Source organism: Herpailurus yagouaroundi, unplaced genomic scaffold (assembly GCF_014898765.1).
Source record: "Herpailurus yagouaroundi ecotype Mexico unplaced genomic scaffold, PumYag 182, whole genome shotgun sequence".
Taxonomy (NCBI): domain Eukaryota; kingdom Metazoa; phylum Chordata; class Mammalia; order Carnivora; family Felidae; genus Herpailurus; species Herpailurus yagouaroundi.
The window spans coordinates 46205441-46229712 of record NW_024412413.1 but is presented as its reverse complement, the minus strand read 5'-3'; the positions used below and the strand labels follow the sequence as shown (position 1 = coordinate 46229712).

General features: G+C 36.0%; 1 protein-coding gene across 1 annotated transcript in view; it reads left to right on the top strand.

Annotated features, from left to right (window-relative positions):
• The window catches only part of RAB21 (RAB21, member RAS oncogene family), a 43945-nt gene extending 29894 nt beyond the window's left edge, over positions 1-14051 (top strand). The window contains exon 7 of the mRNA XM_040491416.1: positions 9259-14051. Coding sequence (XP_040347350.1) covers positions 9259-9401 — 143 coding nt within the window. The 3' untranslated portion in view covers positions 9402-14051. The remainder of the gene's footprint in view (positions 1-9258) is intronic.
• The last annotated feature ends 10221 nt before the right edge of the window (positions 14052-24272 follow it).

The window sequence follows — 24272 nt, the reverse complement described above, 5'->3', positions numbered from 1 at the left end:
TTCTGTCATTTGCCTTTTAGTTTTGCTGATTGTTTCCTTCACTGCATGAAGGCTTTTTATCTTGATAAGGTCCTAATAGTTCATTTTTGCTTTTGCTTCCTGTGCCTCTGGGTGACATGTCAAGTAAGAAGTTGGTGTGGCTGAGGTCAAGAGGTTGTTGCCTATTTTCTCCTCTAGGACTTTGATGACTTCCTATCTTACATTTGTTTAGGTCTTTCATCCATTTTGAGTTTATTTTTGTGTATGGTGTAAGAAAGTGGTCCAGGTTCATTCTGCATGTCACACTGTCCAGTTTTCCCAACACCATTTGCTGATGAGACTTTTTCCCATTGGATATCCTTTCTGCTTTGTTGCAGATCAGTTGGCCATATATTTGTGGGCCCATTTCTGGGTTCTCTATTCTGTTCCATTGATCTAATGTGTCTGCTTTTTTGCCAGTACCATACTGTCTTGATGATTACAGCTTTGTAATATAGCTTGAAGTCCGGAATTGTGATGCCTTCGGCTTTGGTTTTCTTTTTTCAACATTCCTTTGGCTATTCAAGGTCTTTTCTGGTTCCATATGCATTTTAGGACTGTTTGTTCTAGTTCTGTGAAGAATGCTGGTATTATTTTGATAGGGATTGCATTGAATGTGTAGACTGCTTTGGTAGTATGGGTAATATTTTAACAATATTTTTTTTTCCCAATCCATCAGTGTGGAATGTTTTTCCATTTCTTTGTGTCTTCTTCAATTTCTTTCATAAGCTTTCTATACTTTTCAGTGTGTAGATCTTTTACCACTTTGGTTAGGGTTATTCCTAGGTATTTTATGGTTTTTGGTGCAACTGTAAATGGAACAGATTCCTTGATTTCTCTTTCTGCTGCTTCATTATTGGTGTATGGAAATGTAACCAATTTCTGTATTTTATATCCTGCAACTTTGCTGAATTCATGTATCAGTTCTAGCAGTTTTTTGTGTGGAGTCTTTTGGGTTTTCCACGTAGAGTATCATATCATCTGTAAAGAGTGAAAGTTTGACTTCTTCCTTGCCAGTTTGGATGTCTTTTATTTCTTTTTGTTGTCTGATTGCTGTGACTAGGACTTCCAACACTATGTTGAACAACAGCAGTAAGAGTGGACATCCCTGTCGTGTCCCTGATCTTAGGGGGAAAGCTCTCAGTTTCTCCCCATTGAGGATGATGTTAGCTGTGGGTCTTTTGTATATGGCCTTTATGATGTTGAGGAATGTTCCTTCCATTCCTACTTTCTTGAGGGTTTTATCAAGAAAGGATAGTGTATTTTGTCAAATGCTTTTTCTGCCTCTATTGAGAGGATCATTGTGGTTCTTATCCTTTTTTTTTCTTAATGTGGTGTATCACATTGATTAATTTGTAGATATTGAACCAGCTCTTCATCCCAGGAATAAATCCTTCTTGATTATGGTGAATAATTGTTTTCATGTATTGTTGGATCCGGTTTGTTAGTATCAGTTTAGATGTAAGGATACACACAGACTGAAAGTGAAGGGATGAAAAAAGACATTCCATGTAAACGGAAACCAAAAGAAAGTTGAAGTAGCTATTCATATATCAGACAAAATAGAATTTTAAACAAAGACTGTAATAAGAGACAGTGGCATTGCGTAATGATAAAGGGATCATTCCAACAAGAAGATAAGACATTTGTAATATTTGTGCACCCAACACAGGAGCACCTAAATATATAAAGCAAATATCAACAGACCTAAAGAAAGAAATAGCAATAAAAATAATGGTGGGGGACTTTAATACCCCATTTACATCAGTGGATACATATGCAGACAGAAAAGCAGTAAGGAAACATTGGCCTTAAATGACATGTTAAATCAGATGTACTTAACAGGTTTTTAGAGAACATTCTATCCAAAAGCAACACAATGCACATTTTTCCCAAGTTCACCTGGAACACTTTCCAAGATTGTATATCATGCCACAAAACAAGTCTTAATAAATTCAAGAGGACTGAAATATCAAGCATCTTTTCCAACCACAATGGTATAAAACTAGAAATTAGCTACACAAAGAAAACTGAAAATTTCACAAATATGTGGAGAATAAACAACATGCTAATGAACAGCCAGCAAGTCGAAGAAGAAATCAAGAGAAATAAAAATATACTTTTAGATAAACAAAAATGTAAATGTAACATACCAAACTATAGGATGTAGCAAAAGCAGTTCTAAGAGGGAAGTTTATAGCGATACCTAACTCAGGAATCAAAAAGAGTCTCATATAGGGATGCCTGGCTGTCTCCGTTGGAAGAGCATGTGACTCAATCTCAGCGTTGTGAGTTTGAGCCCCATGTTGGGAGTAGAGATTACAAAAAATAAATAAAACTTTAAAAAAATCACAAAGAAACAACATGACTTTATATATCAAGGAACTAGAAAAAGAAGAACAAAGCCCAAAATTAGGGGAAGAAAGGGAACAACAAAAATTGGAGTAGAAATAAATGAAGCAGAGACAAAAAAAAGAAAAAAGATCAATGAAACTAAGAGCTAGTTCTTTAAAGATAAAATTCTAAAAACTTTAGTTAGACTCACCAAAAACAAAGAGTACTCAAATAAATAAAAATGAAAGTGGACGGGTGCCTCAGTTGATTAAGTGTCCAGCTCTTGATTTTAGTTCAGGTCATGATACACAGTTTGTGAGTTTGAGACCCATGTAGGGCTCTGTGCTGACAGCATGGAGACTGCTTGGGATTCTTTGTTTCTCTCTCCTCTCTCTCTGCCCCTGCTTCAGTCACACTTTTCTCTCTCCAAATAAATAGACATTAAAGGAGAAGAACCAGCATTTCCCAGATGGATTGGATGTCGAACCCCTTGTTTAAGGAAGGAGGGAAGGGAGGGAGGAAGGGGAGGGAGGGAAGAAGGAAGGAAGGGGAGGAAAGGAGGCAGCGAGGGAGGAGGGGAGGAAGGAAGAAAGGAAGGAAGGAAGGAAGGAAGGAAGGAAGGAAGGAAGGAGAGGGAGGGAGGAAGATGTGAAAGCAGACGCTTTACAACTGATACCACAGAAATACAAAGGATCACGAGACACTACTGTGAACAATTGTATGCCAATAAATTGGACAACCTAGAAGACATCAACAAATTCCTAGAAATATATAACCTACCAATAATGAGTCATGATGAAATATAAAATCTGAACAGACTGATTACTAGTAAGGAGATTGAATCAGTAATCAAAAACCTCCCAACAAACAGAAATCCAGGACCAGATGGCTTCACTAGTGAATTCTACTAAACATTCAAAGAATGTTCTACTAAACATTCAAAGAATACCAGTCCTTCTCAAATTCTTCCAAAAAGTAGAAAAGAAGGAAACTCCTCCACACTCATTTTGCAAAGCAAGCATTACCCTGACACCAAAGCCAGACAGGGACACCACAAGAAAAGAAAATTACAGGCCAGTATCCTTGATGAACATAAATGCAAAAACCCTCAACAAAATATTAGTAAACTGAATTCAGCAATACACTGGAAAGATCATAACACCATGAGCAAATGGGATTTATTCCAGGGATGCAAGGATGGTTCAACATCCATAACTTAGTCATTGTGCTACACCATGTTAACAAAATGAAGGATAAAATCATATGATCATTTCAGTAGATGCAGAAGTATTTGACAAAATTCAGCATCCATTTATGATAAAAAAAAAAAAAAAACACTTCTTAACCAAGTGGGTATAGAGGGAATGTACCTTAGTATAATAAAGGCCATATGCAACATACCCACAACTAGCATCATACTCAATGGAGAAAAACTGAAAGCATTTCCTTTAAGATCAGGAACAAGACAAGGGATGCTCACTTTTGCCACTTTTATTCAACATAGTATTGTAAGTCCTAGTCAGAGCAGTTAGGCAAAGAAAAAGAAACAAAAGGCATATGGTTAGAAAGGAAGAAGTAAAACTGTCAGTATTTGCAGATGATATTATATATAGAAAACCCTTAAAGACTCCCATCAAAAAACTGTTAGAACTAATAAGCAAATATAGTTCATTGTAGGATATAAGAAATCAATAAGCAAAAATCAGTTGTGTTTCTAGACACTAATAATGAACTATCAGAAAGAGAAATTAAGAAAATAATCCCATTTGCAGTTACATCAAAAATGATAAAATACAGGCGCCTGGGTGGCTCGGTCAGTTAAGAGTCTGACCTCAGCTCAGGTGATCTCACAGTTTCTGAGTTTGAGCCCTGCATCGGGCTCTGTGCTGACAGCTCAGAGCCTGGAGCCTATTTTGGATTCTGTGTGTCCCTCTCTCTCTGCCTCTCCCCCACTTGCGTTCTATCTCTGTCTCTGTCTCTCTCTGTCTCAAAAATAAACATTAAAAAAAATGATGAAATGCATAGGAATGAATTTCATCAAAATGAGGTGAAAGACTTATATGTTGAAAACTATAAAACATTAAAGAAAGAAATTGAAGACACAAATAAATGGAAAGATATTCCATGCTCATAGGCTAGAAGAATTAATATTATTAAATGCCATACTAGTCAAAGCAGATTCAGTGCAGTCCTTATCAAAATTACAATGGTGGGGCACCTAGATAGCTCAGTCGACTTCAGCTCAGGTCATGATCTCCCAGCTTGTGAGTTTAAGCCCTGCATTAGGCTCTCTGCTGTCAGCACAGAGCCCACTTCAGATCCTCTGTCCCCTTCTCTCTCTGCCCCTCCCCCCACTTGCACCCTTTCAAAAATAAATAAACATTTAAAAAAATTACAATGGCATTTTTCGTAGAAGGAGAATACCCAACCCTAAAATTTGTATAGAACCATAAAGGACCCTGAATAGCCAAAGAAATCTTGAGATGAGGAACAAAGCTAGAGGATCACACTCCCTGATTTTCAACTATATTGCAGAGCTATAGTAAAACAGTGACATAAAAACACACACAGATCAATGGGACATAATGCAGAGCCCAGAAATAAACTCATTCATATATGGTCAATTAGCTTATGACAAAGGAGCCAAGAATATATAGCTAGGAAAGGACTGTCTCTTCAATAAATGGTGTTGGGGAAATTGGACAGCCCCATACAAATGAATGAACCTGGACCACTATTCTACACCATAGACAAAAATTAATTTAAATGAATTGAAGAGTTAAGCCTAAGACCTGAAACTCCTAGAAGAAAACATAGGCAGTAAGCTCCTTGACATAGGTCTTAGCAATGATTTGTTTTAATCTGACAGCAAGAGCAAATGCAACAAGAGCAAAAAGAGACATTAGACTACATCAAACTAAAAGGCTTCTGTCCAGCAAAGAAAACCATCAGCAAAATAAAAAGGCAACCTACCAAATGGGAGCAAGTGTTTGCAAATCATGTCTCATAAGGGGCTAATGTCCAAAATATATAAAGAACTCCTGCAACTCAATAGATTAAAAAGAAAACCTTACAGACAATCCAATTAAAAAATTGGTCAAAGATCTGAATAAACATTTTTCCAAAGAAGACACAGAGTTGGCCAATAGGTACATGAAGAGATGTTCTGTATCGTTAATTATCAGGGAAATACCAAAACTTATCATGAGATGAGATAATACTTCATACCTATTAGAATGGCTAGAAACAAGTGTTAGCGAGGATGTGAAGAAAAGAGAACGCTTGGGCACTATTGGTGGAATGTAAATATGTCCAGCCACTAGGGAAAACAGTATGGATTTCTTAAAAAAATTACAAATAGAACTATGACATGATTCAGCAGTTCTACTCCTGGATAGTAAGTGGAAGAAAACAGAAACATTAACATGGGAAGATAAACCTTATTTGTTGCAGCATTATTTACAATAGCCAAGATATGGAAACAACTTAAGTTTCCATCAGTGGGTGAATGGATAAAGAAAACGTGCTGTATATATAGAGAGAGTGGAATGTTATTTAGCCATAAAAAAGAATGAACATCTTGTCATTTGTGACAACATGGATGGACCTTGAGGGCATTATCCTAGTGAAATAAGTCAGAGAAAGATAAATAACATGATCTCTCCTGTATGTAGAATATAAAAGTAAATAATAAAATCAATCTCATAGATACAGAAAACAGAGAGGCAGGGGTTTGCGGGGAGGGGAGGAGAAATGGGTGAAGTGTTTTGTTTGTTTTTAGTTTAAGTAAATTGAATTATTCTTTATTTTTAAAATTATAAAAATTTTAAGTTGTGATTATAGTTATTGTGATTCTGCTTTTTTAAAAAGTTCTTTTTATTTATTTTTTAAAGAATATTAACTTAAAAAAAATTTTTTTTTAATGTTTATTTATTTTTGAGAGAGGCAGAGACAGAATGCCAGTGGGTAAGGGGCAGAGAGAGAGGGAGACACAGAATCCGAAGCAGGCTCCAGGCTCTGAGCTGTCAGAACAGAGCCCAACGCGGGGCTCGAACTCACGAGCTGTGAGGTCATGACCTGAGCTGAAGTCGGACACTCAACTGACTGAGCCACCCAGGCACCCCTAAAAAAGTTCTTTTTAAAAAAGAGTTCTTATTTTTTAGAGATCTTATTAAAATAATTTATAAATAAAATTATGTGTCTAGAATTTGATTCAAGATAGTGGTAGGGGGCCACCTGGGTGGCTCAGTCAGTTAAGCATTCGATTTCGGCTCAGGTCATGATCTTCAGTGCTGTAAATTCAAGCCCTGCGTTGGGCTCTGTGCTGACAAGCTCAGAGCCTGGAGCCTGCTTCGGATTCTGGGTCTCCCTCTCTCTGGCCCTCCCCAGCTCGTGCTCTGTCTCATTCTGTCTCTCAAAAAAAAAAATGTTAAAAAAAAAAAAAAAAAGATAGTGTTTGGGATGCTTGCTGAATATAGATGAAATTGTATGATGGACATAAGGATTTTCATTATGCTGTTTTTTCTGTTTTTATTTATGTTCGAAGTTTTTCAGATTAAAAAGTTTTTTAAAAGAGAGAAGGGAAAATGTTTATCACCAATAGAATGTATACCATAGTTAGGAAAACCCTAGTCTGTGGAATATTGGATTGAAATGATTTTGTCAAATTATATTCCTTAATTTATGGACCACACACTCTTGAGAATTTGATGAAACTATGGTTTTTGTCTCTAGAAAAATGGACATAAACACAAACTTTGGAGTAAATTTCAGTTTTACAAAAAACTGAAGGTCATTCATAATTCTTGTAGAGCTTTAATTCTCTAATGAGGTCTCCTGACCAACAGCATCAGTATCACTTGAGATTTTTTAGAAATGAAGATTCTTCTGCCCTACTAAACCAACTGACTCAAAATTTCTGGAGGTGGTACCTAAAATCTATGTTTTAACAATTTTTCCATATGATTGTGATGCACACTGAAATTTGAGAATTTATTTGTATTCTTGCTGCTTGTGTATACATATCAATCGCTTGGGGATCTTGTTAAAATACATATTTGATAGAGTCGGTTTGGTGTGGGCCTGAGCTTTTCATTTGTAACAGGCACCCGTGTGGCGATGATGCTGGTCCTCAGACCATACTGTGAGTACCACGGTTCTAGCTCTATAGCTTAGAAGTGTTATAAATCTCATATATCTTCCTAGAAAAAAATTTGAGTATTTCTAATATGCTTGTTTAAAAACTATTGAACATACAGAAATACTCATATATTTTACACATTTTTGTAAAACAAAAAATTGAGATTTTGAAAGGTTGAAGAAAAATAAGTAGAAGTTAGAATTTGTAATGTTTTCTAATTTCATCTCATTGGATTTTCCTGTACAACTAAATTTGGAAACCATTGTTCTAAGGACTCCCTCTTTTCTTTCTTCGTTTTTCCCTCTACATATTTTGTGAATATTTACTTCTAATCTGTGCCTTATATTTTCATTTTTTAACTGTGTCTTCAGAGCAGAAGTTCTAAATTTTAATAAGGTCTTATTTGTCATTTTTTCTGTCATTTTTCTCTCATTCTATGAGGAATCTTTGCCCAAATCAGAATCACAAAGATTTTTTTCCTACAGAGATTTCCTCCTATGTTTTTTTTCTAGATATTTCTGGATAACTGTGCACACCTTATGTTTTACATCTAGGTTCATAATTCATTTTTTAATTTTTGAATACGGTCAGAGGTATAGATAGATCAAGGTTTATTTTTTATATGTAACTGTTCAGTTCTAATACTGTTTCTTGAAAAGATTATTCTTTCTTCATTGAATAATCTTGGCACGTACATCAAAAATCAAGTGACCAGGGGCGCCTGGGTGGCTCAGTCAGTTAGGTTTCTGACTTTGGCTCAGGTCATGATCTCATGGTTCATGACTTTGAGCCTCACTCACATCAGGCTCTGTGCTGACAGCTCAGAGCCTGGAGCCTGCTTTGGATTCTGTGTCTGCCTCTCTCTCTGCCCCACCACCCCTCTTGTGCTCTGTCTCTCTCGGTCTCTCAAAAATGAATAAATGTTAAAAAAAAAAAATTTTACTAAAAAAAAAAAAATCAAGTGAGTATATATGTGGGGGTCTATTTCCAGACTCTGCTCCATGATCTTTAGAGCTCTCCTTTCACCAATATCTCACTCTCCATTGGGGTAACTATATGCTATATCTTTAAGTTAGATAGTATGAGTCTTCAGCTCTGTTCTTCCTCCCTCATCTTAAACTCTTTCATTCTTTCAAATATTATTTGCATAAAGGTATTACATTATTTGTTGACGAGTAAATCTTGTTCCCTAAATATCAGTTGTACTTAGAATAATATGAACTATTTTTTTTAATTAATTTTTTCTTTTAGTTTTTTTTTTTTTTTCTTTGAGATAGAGAGGGTGTGATGAGGGAGGGGCAGAGAGAGAGGGAGAGAGAGAGAATCCCAAGCAGGCTCTGCATTGTCAGCACAGAGCCCGATGCAGGGCTCAAACTCATGAACCATGAGATCATGACCTGAGCTGAAGCAGGTGCTAAACTGATTGAGTCACCCAGGCACCCCAGAATAATACAAACTTTGACATATCGCCAAGTATATTAGAAAATCTTGAGGGTATTACTTGTATACAGACATTTGTTCAAAGTAAAAACCTCTTTCTCTCTCTTGATGTCACTGTGGCCATTATGCAACTGGACAAATGCAGTTGCTATTAAGTTTTTTAAACTTGCAGGAAAAGCTATTCAGTGAGCTGACAAAATGTTCATTATATTTAGTTTTCCTGTTGGTTGGAAGTCAGAAATGGCTACTGTGGTGGCATACTGAAATTATAGAAAGAGAAAATTCATAGATTGTGGTCTTAAATTTCTGTTTTCTCCTTCTCTTAGGGATGATAGAAACAGCACAAGTGGATGAGAGAGCAAAAGGCAATGGCTCCAGTCAACCAGGAGCCACAAGGCGGGGTGTACAGATTATTGATGATGAACCTCAAGCCCAGAGCGGTGGCGGAGGGTGCTGTTCTTCTGGATAACTGATCACACTTAAGAGATTAAACAAACAAACTGTGGATCATTGCCCTCAACATGAAGACTGCCATATTCCAAGTCACATTATTTTACCAATGGAATTATAGAATTAACAGTATTTTAAATTACGTTTATAACACTGCAGAGACCTTAAGTGCTAAACTTAGTGGAGTTTGTGACCAGAGAATTGGCATTTTTCTACAAATGTTAACAAAGCAATTACCAATGGCCTTTTTACATATTTTTTTTTCTTTAATAAGGAATAATATGCATGTAGAAAAGACCTACTTAAAGGCTTCATTTATATTCTTTTAAATCAAATCTTTATTTAATAACTTATATATGTTGTTGGAATGGTATACATTTTTGCAGCCCTTTGTATTTTGTGGTAGTTTGAATTGTATCACTTCTAAACAGCAAACTGTTTTTGTTTTCTTTTTTTTTGTTTTTTTTAAATTAGCAGATACCTGAAGTACTATTTTTGCAGGGTTTGCACAGGCCCCTTAACTGTCTACTACTTTGATATAATCTATATACAACCTGTATGCTGAGCTGGTAAAATACATTATAAAATTACATATTAAATATTTTATCTGCTTTTAAAAGCGCAAGGTGCAAAACTACATACAGTAGTCTCATTGATGACTGTAAAGTGAATTAACATTTGGTGATAATGCCTAAGCTTTTTGACTCTGACATAAAGATCATAGCTCCCCTTCACTTTTGTCTTAACTTGAAAGTGGCGTGTTTCAATTTTCACATATACTTTACTTGAATTATTGCTGTTGTCATATTTTTGCCTCTGTAAGTCTTTCTGATGATTGAACAACAGCATTTGCCTTTTGGTTTGTTGGGGTTTGGGGGGGCTTTTTTTGTTTGTTTTTATTTTTGTTTGGGGGGGATTTTTTTGGATAAAAGAGATGAATTCTGCTGATTTTGTTTTAGAGTGGTTACCTTAGAAGTATTTGAGTGGAGCATGCTGAATTTCACTTCTGCAATGGCTTTAGTTTTCTCTTAGGCTTTATATGAGATGGGTTCACTGGTGTCAGAAGAGAGGAAGAGGTACCAGACAGTTGCCACTCACCAAGACTCATTCATACAGCATGTTAATGGGTAGTTCATGCTCCTGGGGCAGCACTTTTAAATCCTTGTGAGCAAATTGTATTTGTTCATTGCTTGCCACAGATGAACACAGAAAAGTTTGTTCCATTTTATAAGAGCTGTCCTGAGTTTCTGTGAAGGGAAACATTTCATGTAATGCGGTTATAGCAAACACTGGAAAGATTTATTATAAAATTATATTCTTGTATACTTTGTAAATTAGTCTCATTAGGTTTTTTTTTTTTCCTAAGCATAGGACTGAACTTAAATTTGTTAATTTTAATAGAATCAGACAGTGCTCACAGAAGGATCACAAATTGTGGAAATTAACATACATTGTTCTTGTTCTAATATATATATTTTTCCATTTCTGTCATGCTTGGAAAACTAGTAAATGTTATGTCTAAGATAAAATGGAATGGTTCCTGGATTTACTTCTTACAAGAAGCAGTAGTATGCAATAAAGTCGTTGGCATGAGCAATTAAGAGGATGTGAAGAGGTTATAGTTACTAAAGAAGTACTACCATATTTTTAAGTTAAGAGCTTAAGGTTTCCCAAATGGGTTTAAAGTTGAATGGATTGACACCTTTATGCTGTGCTGTTAAAATTTTAACTTAGTATTAAGGGTTCTGTGAGCCCTCACTTTACCTTCTTTAGTTCCTCTCCTTCCCAAACTCAACACACGGTTCTCTCTGTTGTGTGTGTTTGGGAAGGATGGTATGGGAAGAGTCAGAGAGATAAGCTAACATTTGTTTTATTTTGTTTTGTTTTGTTGATTGTATAGTCTCTCAGTTTCCTATGAAGTTTGTGTTTATGCAGGGCATCATGGGAGACCAGAGGAATCATGAGTATAAATACAGGAAAAATTGTTTTTGCTCTTCTGGTTCTTCCACAGGTAGTAAAGAAAGCCTTGCCATTTCTACTATCATACGTGCAGATGGGAAAGAAGCTCTTGTTCAGAGTGAACTGTTTTTTAAACTAATGAGAGGTGAAATTGAGCTTGATTTCAAAAAGTAAAATCATAAAGCCTGATAATTGAAGAGTTGTACTCTCAATTTTTGACCCTATGTTAATGATATTAAGTCCAGATAAGAACCTCTGCTCCAAAGTTGCCAGATAATTATTGATGGGGTACAACCACTCTCCATATATTTTTTTCTTTACTCTCCCTTAGTTTCTGTCTATCATTCTTAACCTCAAGCATTTCATTCTGTTTTTCACCTTGTAATTTAAGCTAATTCAATAGCAACAATAAATAATAGGGAATACCTGTCCTTGCTCTAAAGTCTGAGCGTTCTCTAGGTAGGATGAAGGAGGAATGAAAGAGGACCAGCCAATTGCAGTATGTGCATAAAGGAGAGATAAAGAGATGAGAAACTAAGGCTGAGGAAATTTCTCTGATACTTTCTTCACTTCTTTAACATATCTTTTGTGTTCCTGTCCTTATGAATTGTACTATTAGGAAGAAGACATGAGTTGTTGTATTGTATGTTAAAAGTAGTAGGTAGGTAGAACCAATATATTTTTCAGCTAGTAAGTGTATACATTTAGTATATATAATTAAAAATTGGTATAAGATAGTCATTAAAAATACCTGAATATTATGTTAAAAGTATACAATCGTTTCTGTAATGATGATGAGTATTCTGCATCTCGTTTTGCTTTGTGATTATAGAGGAAGATCATTGTTTTTAAAAATGTATATTGCAACAGTTTGGGGGTAAACAGCAATCTCAAAAAAAAAAAAGCATCATGTGATTGTATGAAATATGAGTGTTTGAATTTGTTTTGTTCTGGGAAAATCACCTGAAAACACCCTAAAGCTATGGCTGTTATAGCTAAATTGAAGTCCTTTTTTGTTTGTTTTTAATATTAGCTATATGTTATTAATGATTACATTTTATTTGGCATTAGAGTAAGAAAGAAGAATGATATAGGTTTTCAGCAAGAAAAGATAAAATTTGGGATATATGACAGGAGGTTAGTGAGGAGTAGACTAGAAGTCAGGTAGATATGAAACTCTAAAACCTGACATTTTTATAATTGTTTTGAAATACATTATCATTTCTAAATAAGGCAAGTTATGCATTGTACCATATATTTAGAACATACACAAAATGAATTGGCATACTATGTAATATGATTTGCAATTTTCTGTATTGTAAATGCTACCAGGAATCTAGATCATTGATGTTATCTCCAAATAATAGAATTTATCCTTATAATTACCACTTATATTCTCTCCAGAAGTGAGATGTTGATCTGTGCCTTTAACTTCTGAAATTCATCTTTTGACCTCCGTTTGCCATATAGTTTTCTTTATAGATGCAGTCTGGCAAAGAGGGAATACATATTTTGTGGCTAGTAAAGCTGTTGAGATCTTCTAGAAAAGGGTGTAGATCAGTTGCAACCAGCAGGAGCCTTACGATAATGTCTAAAGTACAGGGACTAAGTAGATCTTTATTCTTTTCTAAATTTCAAAATGTATTACCTAGGTTTTAATAACTAAAAGCTGGGATTCATTGAATATATACATTCACTTGATTTTGTAATAGGCGTTGATTCTAGTATTTTGCTGTTCTATAATTTTCAGTCAACAAAAACAATAATGTATTTGGACCAAAATTCATGTTACATATATGTCTGGCTTCGATGTCTTTTCCCTTTGCAAAGAAAACAAATCAATCAGAATTCTGAGCAAGTTTTCCTAAATGCAAGTATTATAATATTAATCATATGTAATGAAAAAATGTAAAAATACTCTTTTAAGAGTTTCCACTTTCAAGCAACAATGCTTCTCTTCTAAACAAATACCACTTTAATTTGATAGACTTCTAGCACTGCGTATGCTCTCTGATTTATGTATCATCTCTCCTGAGAAGCTGAGCGTGCTTTTAAATATTAGCCTTTCTACCACAAATTTTCAGTAGATACACTAACATGGCAAGTTGATGTTACATGGCACACCCAGTAAGAATCTTATTCTTTAAGCATCTTGTCCTCTTCGGAGGCCTGCACGTATTTCTAAGTGCTTTACATTAAAGCCAAAAGATGAACCTGTCTATCTTTATTCCCAGTATATCAGTTCTCACCTTGATTTTGATACTTCCAGACAACTGTATCATCTCTTCATTATCAAATACTCAAGAAAAAGCTAATATGACTTCCTTAAGTTCGAGCTTGTGTAGAGCAATGAGAGAAAGGTGAGGGACAGCAGAGATAAAGTACGGTAATGTTGAAATACAGACAACAGTGGTATTTGCTAAACTGTATCGTTGGTAGCAAGCTCTTTTAAGGAAACCATCACATGTAGTACTTCCTAGAAATGTAAAAGCTCATTTTTTTTAATTATCTGAGAATATATTCTAGGAAAAAAAGAATAAATATTGTGAAAGTGCCCCTCAGGCACCCTCTCCCAAATGGAAAACATTGCTGTGTAGTATATACTCTTCAATTACCTTTTTGCTGTGCATTTATATACATATATATTTACCTATAGAAATACATAGTTTTGTGGGTTCTAAATTTTTATATAAATTCTGTCTTACTACGCGTATGTTTTGCAACTTGCTTTTTTCTCTCACCAACATGTTTAGGAACTGTTATGTCAGTATATGCATACTTTCATTTTATTTTCTGTCACATCTCTTTGGGATGTTTGCCTTTCAGGATAACTTCTGACTTTCCATGAAACCTTCCCAAAAGGAATCTTGTCACTTAGGTAGATTTCACTAGACTCCTAGAATGTAGATGCAAGCCAGCGCTTAGACAGAATCAGGGTCTTCCTTAAGCATGTGAATTGGGATATTAGAAAGGCATTTGCTGGGGCACGTGGATGGCTCTGTCGATTAAGTGTCTGACTTTGGTGCAGGTCATGATCTTCACAGTTTGTGGGTTTGAGCCCTGTGTCGAACTCTGTGCTGACAGCTCAGAGTCTGGAGCCTGCTTCGGATTCTGTCTCTCTCTCTCTGCCCCTCCCCAACTCATGCTCTGTCTCTGTGTCTCTCAAAAATAAATGAACAGTCGGGGGGAAAAAAGGCATCTGCTTATAATTCATTTGAAGTACATTACTTTTGGCCTACTGTTGACAATATATACAATTCAAAAATTTAGCAGTCTTCAGAATAGGTTTTTATTTGAGGGAGGGAACGAAAAAGAGGGAAGGTATAGCCGACAGGGAAAGAGTACAGAGCAAGATAAAACAAGTCTCTACACAACTTGGAATAGTTACATAACAAGACTTCATGGCACCAAAAATTAAAACTTATGTTTGGTCTGTCTTTAATGAAAACAAGAACAGTGCCTTTTCAGATTTCCCTTCCCCCAACATCCCCCATCCCCATTCCTTTTTTTTTTTAGAGTTTATTTATTTTGCTAGAGAGACTGTGCGCTGTTAGAGCAGAGCCCAACGCGGGGCTCCGTCTCACGAATCTTGAGATCATGACCTGAACCAAAATCAAGAGTCAAGAGCTTAACCTACTGAGTCACGGAGGCGCCCCTCCCCATTCCTCTCAAAAGGTAACAATTGTTAACAGTTGGTATGTGTCTGTATCTCTCATATATGTTTTTATTTATATTTGGCCTTTATGAATTGTCAGTTTTCTGAAATCAACCTCTATATCAAATTCCAACCTCAATCCAACTGACCTATTTACCGAGAACAAACCAGAATCATATTTCTTTAAAGGACGTTAAATCAGTGGCAACAGTTCTTGAACTAGAAGTTAACTAGATTCTTAATATGTTTTATGTTTATCATAAATTAAGCTTGAAGAATAACTAGCATTCTGGGAAAGTCGAGTCACTGGTTTCTATATCTTGTGGAAATAGGGTTGGGAAAGAGGAGTGTGGTAATACCTGTGTAAGTCTGAGCTGGCCTTGTTCTCTTAGCATATTATCTTACTTGAGCATTACAGTTATCCCCCACAATTACTTTCCAGGTATTTCTGTCACTGTTAAGCTCTAGCTTAGCATGTGAGTGCCTTGACACAAAGTTAAGTGTATCACCCCAGAACAACAAATTTATTCATATTTGACTTATAATGAAAATAATTCAAGGGGGAAATTAAGCAGCAGTTTACATGATTTTGTTAATTGTTTCTGGATGGTCTTATAAAAAAAATTAAAACACATTCTGCTCATCATGACTATTCTATCACTTTCACTCATTTATTGAGTACCTGCTCTGTTCCCAGTGCACATACAGCAGAGGAACCAGCCTTCCTTTAGAGTTAGAGCTTAGAGATGGGGAAAGATGACTTTGCCTATTGTCTAGGAGGTAAGTAGTTTATCTGTAGATATGAGGTCAGCTGAGCACACGTGTTCACATTCTGGGTTTGATCAGATATGTACATGTCAAACTTTTGGGGTGAGGTAATTAGATGACAGTAGCTGAAGCTGATAGTGAATTTAAGGTAAATCTGGACAGAATGATTTTGAGTCTTGCAAATAATACATTTTCAAGCCAAATTAAAATAGAATAACTTATTTTCTAGCTTCAAGGGGACAATTAAGTGATCCTTAAGCCCAAATTGCTTTTCCAAATTTTGTAATAGCAGTGAAGAAACAAATGCTTTTTGCTTATTTAGACGGCTGCTTTTTATTAAAGCTAGGGAAAAAAATGAATTTTAAAAAGCAATTGTATTGTTTTCTTTGCTTTTAACAGATGATATCTTGTCGCCAGATAATAATCCACGACACAATCCATTCCTAAGTCATAGTAGGCCAATTTGGAGAGTGTATCACAGTATAATTTGTGTGTCTTTCTTTCTTTCTTTCTTTCTTTCCTTCCTTCCTTCCTTCCTTCCTTCCTTCCTTCCTTCCTTCCTTCCTTCTTTCTTTTTTTGTAGGCTCTCTGTGGGGCTTGAATTCATAAACCCAAGATCAAGAGTCACATGCCAATTGAGCCAGCCATGAGCCCCTAAGTTGTGTATTCTTTTTTTTTAATGTTTATGTATTTATTTATTTGAGAGTAGGAGAAGGAGCAGAGAGAGAGGGAGAGAAAGAATCTGAAGCAGGCTTCATGCTGTTAGTGCAGAGCCTAATGCGGAGCTCAAACCCACAAACCGTGAGATCATGACCTGAACCAAAATCAAGAGTCTGACACTCAACAGACTGAGCCACCCAGGCACCCCAAGTTGTGTATTTCTAAATGCACTTTTCAAATGAGGAGTATGGGTCCCTTTTTTCCTATCTGAAATTGAAGACCTAGGCCAGAAAGATAGCTTAACAAATACCTGGATTTTCTGATAATCTTTCCAATGCCTTTTAAGGATATTAAAAATTAGATTATCGGTTCCCTTCTTGACTCTTTTTGGGAGAAAATAGAGTGAAATCATCAGTTTTTAAATAACTATTTCATGAGTTAGCAAGAAGTAACATACTCATCTGTATTAATTCATCTGCACTAATTCATAAAAGAATGATTGTAATGATCTAGTGACAATTCTTCAAAATATAAAAGTCCTGTGAAGGAAAAATGACATGGCAAGGACTTGATGATACTTTGAGGACCTTTTACTGTTTCCTGGGTGAAAAATTATTCATCTTGTCTAAAAGCTATACAATATAAGCTCCCCTTCACCCCCACCACCACAACGGAATCCACTGTTAATATTTTAAAGCCTGAAAATGTTTTAACTGAAGAAGTGGCATGGGTGGTTTCTCCCCTTCAAAGATTTTAAGGCCAATAGTAGTGGCACAGGCCTGGGGAAGAAATACTTGCTTTATCAAGTGGAGCTACTGACGTAGTATCTTTAAGATGCACACATGACTGATTTATCCTTGCTATGTAGGCAGCTGGTATAGTTTGGAAATATTCTAACGTAAGATTGTACGTGAAGTAAGAAGACTGATTTTCTTGTATAGTGTATAGAATTCAGTCTTCTGTCATGCATGTAAATATGTTTGGTTTGGATCTATTTGATTTAAGCTCTAATTGCTATTCTCTCCTCCCACCTCACATTTTACCTAAAATATGTAATTTTTAAATGAAATTATACATTGCTTTAGGAAACCTGCTATAGACAATGTATGAATTTCACCAAGAATGTTTAAGCAAATCTGAGACTAAAAATTTTAGGTTTTGCCTGCAATTTCATATGTAAATTCAAGAAAAAAATTGTAGCTAAAAGGCCTACTTTGTTGCAAAATATGTATGTGACACTTCAAAGGATTTCAGTTTTGGGTTCATTTAAAAGTAGGACCTGACAAAAGAGGTATGAATCAATAAGCAGATTCAGAATTTAGCAGGCACTCGGTATTTCTGTTTTCCTAACATTTTATGTAGAGCATTTTACTGATGCTCAGATAGATATATAAAATGTACTACTATAATTCATGCCTTCAAGGAACTTAAAATGCTAGGGGAGAATTATCTAATAGATGTGAGAGAATTTAGAGACATTAAATAGGGAGGAGGTAAAATTAGTATCTGTAGAAGATAGTGCAAAGCTTAAGAATCAACTGAAAGTATCTTAAAACTAACAAAGTCACTGGGTATAAAATTGGTCACAGAAATTAAAAGCTTTCATTTATATAAACAACAGCCAATTATAAGATATAATGGAAGAAAAAGCTCCTTTTAAAGTAAGAACAAAGAAGAAAATCCCTAGTAATAAACAGTATGCAAGACCACAAAAAGAAAGCTATGTTTCTCCTAGAAAGAAAGCACAAAAACATGGGGAGGCATATCATATTCTTGGATAGGAAGACTTACCAACATATACATGCCAGTTCTTTTTAAGTTAATCTATAATGTAATGCAATCTCAAAAATACCAGGATTTTCTAAAATTAGACAACTGATTCCAAAGTTCCTATGAAAAAAGACTAGCCCGAAAAGCTCTGAGAAGCAGTGAGGACAGACAAGTCTTACAAAATATTAAAAATAGAAACTCCAGTAATTAAAAGTGTGGTACTGGCATATAACTAGACAGATCATTAGAATCAAATAGGTCTAAAATAGACCCAGATATGGAGAGTTAGCACAAGCTAAAGATGACATTTCAATTCAGTGAAGGAAATATGGCTTATTCATTAAAAGGTGTTAGGACACCTGGGTAGCTATTTGCAGGAAAAAATAAAAGTTGGATTCATACCTCAACCAAAATAAAATCCAGTTTTAAATGTGAAAACTGAAAAGCTTAAAATACTTGAAGAAATCATAGGAGAATCTTAAAAGATTTTAGTGTGGTGAAGTGTTTTCTAAATTTGATGTAAAATCCAGAAGCAATAAAAATGGTATGCACTACAAATTTACAATAATGTAGTGATATATATACATATCTCACTATATAAAATAAATTCTTCATCACAAAAACTACCATAAGCAAAAAGAAATTACGTATTTGAAAAAATTGCAAATCATAGCATGCATATTTTAATATATAAAGAATTCCTAAAATTCAGTAAGATAAAATTCAACAGTCCAAAAGGAAAAAGATCCAAAACTATAAACAGAGTTTCCACAGAAAATGATACAAATGACATAGACTGAGAATAAAAGTTCAACTTCACTGTTAAGAGAAGTACAAAATAAAACTATACTGTTATACTAGTTTTTAACCTATTTGATCAAGGAGATTTTTTTTTAATTTTATAAAAACACTGTGCTACATCCTAGATATTATTCATAAGAATTGGGGAAGAAGTATTTGCGCTGGTTGAGGTGTAAATTAGAACAAGCTCTAAAAATGGTGTGCTTATGTATTGTAGATTTACTCTTTCAACCACCAATTCTATTTCCTAGTCAGAAAGGTTGGGGAAAAAATTAATTTCCGGATTTTTTTTTTGTGCTGCTAGTGTTCTGGAAGCGAATTAGATTTTCCCCAATTATGTGTTCTCCGCATGACTTGAAAAGAGAAATGAGGTAGAGGCGATCTTTTGAGGTTCTTGCATGTTTTAAGAATATGGGAGGGGCGCCTGGGTGGCGCAGTCGGTTAAGCGTCCGACTTCAGCCAGGTCACGATCTCGCGGTCCGTGAGTTCGAGCCCCGCATCGGGCTCTGGGCTGATGGCTCAGAGCCTGGAGCCTGTTTCTGATTCTGTGTCTCCCTCTCTCTCTGCCCCTCCCCCGTTCATGCTCTGTCTCTCTCTGTCCCAAAAATAAATAAACGTTGAAAAAAAAATTAAAAAAAAAAAAAGAATATGGGAAATGTTCCCATGCAGCAGTGATCAAAGGTCTATTCTCCAACTTTCTGGATTAGAAGTAGTGATGGTGGCAGGAACAACTTCTGTTCTTTTCTTTTCTTTTCTTTTTTTTTTTTTTTTAAATATTTTTAACGTTTATCCATTTTTGACAGAGAAAGACAGAGAACGAGCAGGGGAGGAACAGAGAGGAACATAGAATCCGAAGCAGGCTCCAGGCTCTGAGCTGTCAGCACAGAGCCTGATGCGGGGCTCAAACCCACAAACTGCAAAATTATGACCTGAGCCGAAGTCAGTTGCCTAACCGACTGAGCCACCCAGGCGCCCCTTTTTTGTTTTGTTTTAAATGTTTATTTATTTTTGAGAGAGAGTGTGTGCAAGCGGGGGGAGGGGCAGAGAGAGGAGGAGACAGAGGATCCTGAACAGGCTTTGTGTTGTCAGCACAGAGCCCAACACGCAGCTCGAACCCATGAATCATGAGATCGAATCATGAGATCATGACCTGAGCTGAAGTCAGACGTTTAATCGACTGAGCTACCCAGGTGCCCCCGGTGGCAGCAGCTTCTTAAAATAACATTTTAATCCCTGGATTGTGGTATATCTTCTTTCTCCAGTTTCCCAGGAGTGAGAGCAGGTGGTGATAGCCTCTGGCTTCCAGCATGGCTCCACAATGACTCCAGAGGTAGTAGCCTCCAGTGAATCAGTTCTGTATCACAGTGGGATTCATTCTGGGAGGCTCCACTTAGATTTCTAAACCCTGATCTTTCAGCCCTTCCAATGACCTTTTAAGTACCAAGGTGCCTATAACAAGTGCCTTCATGTTTAAAATATCTAGAATGATGGGGTGCCTGAGTGGCTCAGTCAGTTAAGCATCCGACTTCAGTTCAGGTCATGATCTCACAGTTCATGGGTTTGAGCCCCACTTCAGGCTCTGTGCTGACAGCTTGGAACCTGGAGCCTGCTTTGGATTCTATCTCCCTCTCTCTGTCCCTCTCCCACTCACGCTTTGTCTCTGTCTCTCAAAAATGAATAAATGTTAAAAAAAATTTTTTTAATTAAAATATCTAGAATGGCATCTGTCTCCTGCACTGAAAACTGCCTGATTGATTTGGCAATGGCAATCAGAACTGAAAATGTATTTCCTTTTGATCTTGCAGTTTTACTTCTAGGAATATATCCTATAGACATGCTTGTATGTGAAAGTAACAAGTTTGTAAGGGTTTTCAATGCTTTGTTTGTAAACTGACATCAGTAGGGGAATCATAAAATCAATTATAGTGTATGTATATAATAGAATCCTAGGTAACTATAAAAAAGAATGAGCTTTGTATATTTAAAAGAAGCAATTAATGGGTGGGGCGCCTGGGTGGCGCAGTCGGTTGGGCGTTCCGACTTCAGCCAGGTCACGATCTCGCGGTCCGTGAGTTCGGGCCCCGCGTCGGGCTCTGGGCTGATGGCTCGGAGCCTGGAGCCTGTTTCCGATTCTGTGTCTCCCTCTCTCTGCCCCTCGCCCGTTTATGCTCTGTCTCTCTCTGTCCCAGAAATAAATAAACGTTGAAAAAAATTAAAAAAAAAAAAAAGAAGCAATTAATAAGGCACATGAAGTAAAAAAAAAAACAAAAAACAAAAAAAACCCCCAAATGTCCATCAACGGATGAATGGATAAAGAAGATATAATATGTGGGTGGAACTGGAAGGTGTTATGCTAAGTGAAATAAGTCATACAGAGAAAGACAGATACCGTATGTTTTCACTCTTATGTGGATCCTGAGAAACTTAACACAAGACTATGGGAAAGGGGAAGGGAAAAAAAAAAGTTAGAGAGGGAGGGAGCCAAACCATAAGAGACTGTTAAAAACTGAGAATAAACTGAGGGTTGATGGGGAGTGGGAGGGAGGGGAAGGTGGCATTGAGGAGGGCACCTGTTGGGGAGAGCACTGGGTGTTGTATGGAAAACAATTTGACAATAAATTTCATATTAAAAAGAAAAAGATATGGTATGTATATACAATGGAGTATTACTTGGCAATCAAAAAGAATGTAATCTTGTCATTTGCAACTACATGGATGGAACTAGAGTATATTATGCTAAGCAAAATTAGAGAAAGACAAATATATGACTTCACTCATGAGGAATTTAAGATACAAAACAGATGAATATAAGGGAAGGGAAGCAAAAATAATATAAAAACAAGGAGGGGGATGAAACATAAGAGACTCTTAAATACAGAGAACAAACTGAAGGTTGCTGGAGGGGTTGGGGGTGGGGGATGGGCTAAATGGGCAAGGATCATTAAGGAAGACACTTGTTGGGATGAGCACTGGGTGTTATACATAGGGGATGAATCACTGGTATCCATTCCTGAAATCATTACTGCACTATATGCTAACTAACTTGGATGTAAATTTTAAAATTAATTAATTAAAAAACATTTTTTAAAGACGTTAACAATTAAAAAAAAGGCCAGGGAGCAGAACTGTGTCTACTGCTTTAAAAGAAAGTAATTAGCTTTGTTGACATAAAGTACACATATTTAAAGTGCGCAATTTGACAAGTTTGACCCATGAAGCCATCATCACAGTCAAGATAATGAATATATCCATCACCCCCAAAAGTATCCTTTTTAAAAATGTTTATTCATTTTTGAGAGAAAGAGAGGGAGAGAGAGAGAGAGCACATATAAGCAGGGGAGGGGCAGAGAGAGGGAGACAGAGGATCTGAAGCAGGCTCTGAACTGTCAGCACAGAGCCCAATGTAGGGCTCAAACTCACAAACTGCAAGATCATGAACCGAACTGAAGTCAGATGCTTAATCAACTAAGCCACCCAGGTGCCCCACCCCAAAAAGTATCCTTATACCTCTTTGTAATCCCTTCCTTTCAGTTCCTCCTCATCCTTGCCAACACTTGATATGGGAAAATTTTAAAATTATAACCATTCAAATAGATGTATATATATCATTGTGGTTTTAATTTGTATTTTCCTAATGACAAATGATGTTGAGCATTTTTTCATGTGCTTATTTGACTTCTGTATCTTCTTAGTGACATGTCTGTTCAAGTATTTTGTCCGTATTTATTGATTTTTATATTATCTAGTTTTGAGACTTCTTTATGCATTTTGCATATAGGGTCTTTATCAGATATATGATTTGGGGGCATCCGGGGGGGCTCAGTCGATTAAGCACCTAACTCTTGATTTCAGCTCAGGTAATGATCTCATGGTTCCTGAGATCAAGCCTACATCAGGCTCTGCACTGACAGAACAGAGCCTGCTTGGGATTCTCTCTCCCTCTCTCTCTCAAAGTAAATAAATAAACATTAAAAACAAAAAGTTATATGACCTGGAAATACTTCCTCCTGATCTCACCTTTTCATTCTCTAATGTCTTTCCAAGAGAAGTTCTAAATATTGATGAAATCTAACTACTTTTCCTTTATGGATTGTGTTTTGGTCTTGTTTCTAAGAACTCTTTGCTTAGCTCATGGTCACAAAGATTGTTTTCCTATGTATTTTTCTGAAAGCTTTTTACTTTTAGGTCCATGGCTCATTCGAGTTATGTTTTTTATATGACACAAGGTAAACATTGAACTTTTTTTTTTTTTTTTTTTTTTTGCTGCAGCCCATTTGTTGAAAAGACTATCCTTTCTTTATTGCTTTTGTTTGCATCTTTGTTGAAAATCATTTGTCCACAGATGAGTGGTTCTATTTCTGAACACTATTCTATTGATTTGTCTTTTTTTAAAACACATGTCTTTAATTTTTATTTATTTTTGAGAGAAAGAGAGCGTGTGCAAGCAGGAGAGGGGCAGAGAGAGAGGGAGACACAGAATCTGGAGCAGGCTCCAGGCTCTGAGCTGTCAGCACAGAGCCGGATGCAATGCCTGAACTCACGAATGGTGAGATCAGACTTGAGCCGAAGTCCCACACTTAACCAACTGAGCCACCCAGGCACCCTGATTTATTTGTCTATCTTGATGCCAACAGCACACTGTACTGATTATTATAGTTTTATAGTTGGTCTTGACATCAAGTAATGCTAGTCCTTGAGTTTCGTTTTTTTCCAAAATTGTTTTTGGCTACTTTAGGTTCATTTCCATATGCATTTTTTAGAATTAGTTTGTTAATTTCTATGAAAATAATTTTTAAAAACCCTGCCAGAATGCTGATTGGGATTGCATTGAATCTATAGATCAATTTGGGAAAAGACCTAATTATTAAATCTTTAAGCAAATAAAGACAGTATAGCTCTCCATTTACTTAGGACTTCTTTATTTCTTTCAGTGATGTTTTATAGTTTTTAGTGCACAGGTCTTTCGCCAGATGATTTTCTAAGTATTTCATGTTTTTGATGTTATTACAAATAATATTTCAAATTTTAATTTGTAAATATTTATTGCTAGCATATAGAAACAAATTCTACCACTTGATCTTGCATCCTACAACTTTGCTGAACTCATTTATCAGTTCTAATAACTTCTTTGTAGATTACATGGGATTTTTTCATACATATTATATCATCAGTCAATAAAAACAAAGAGATTTCTTTCTTTCTTTCTTTAAAAAAATTTTTTTAAATGTTTCTATTTATTTCTGAGACAGAGAGAGACAGAGCATGAGTGGGGGGGGG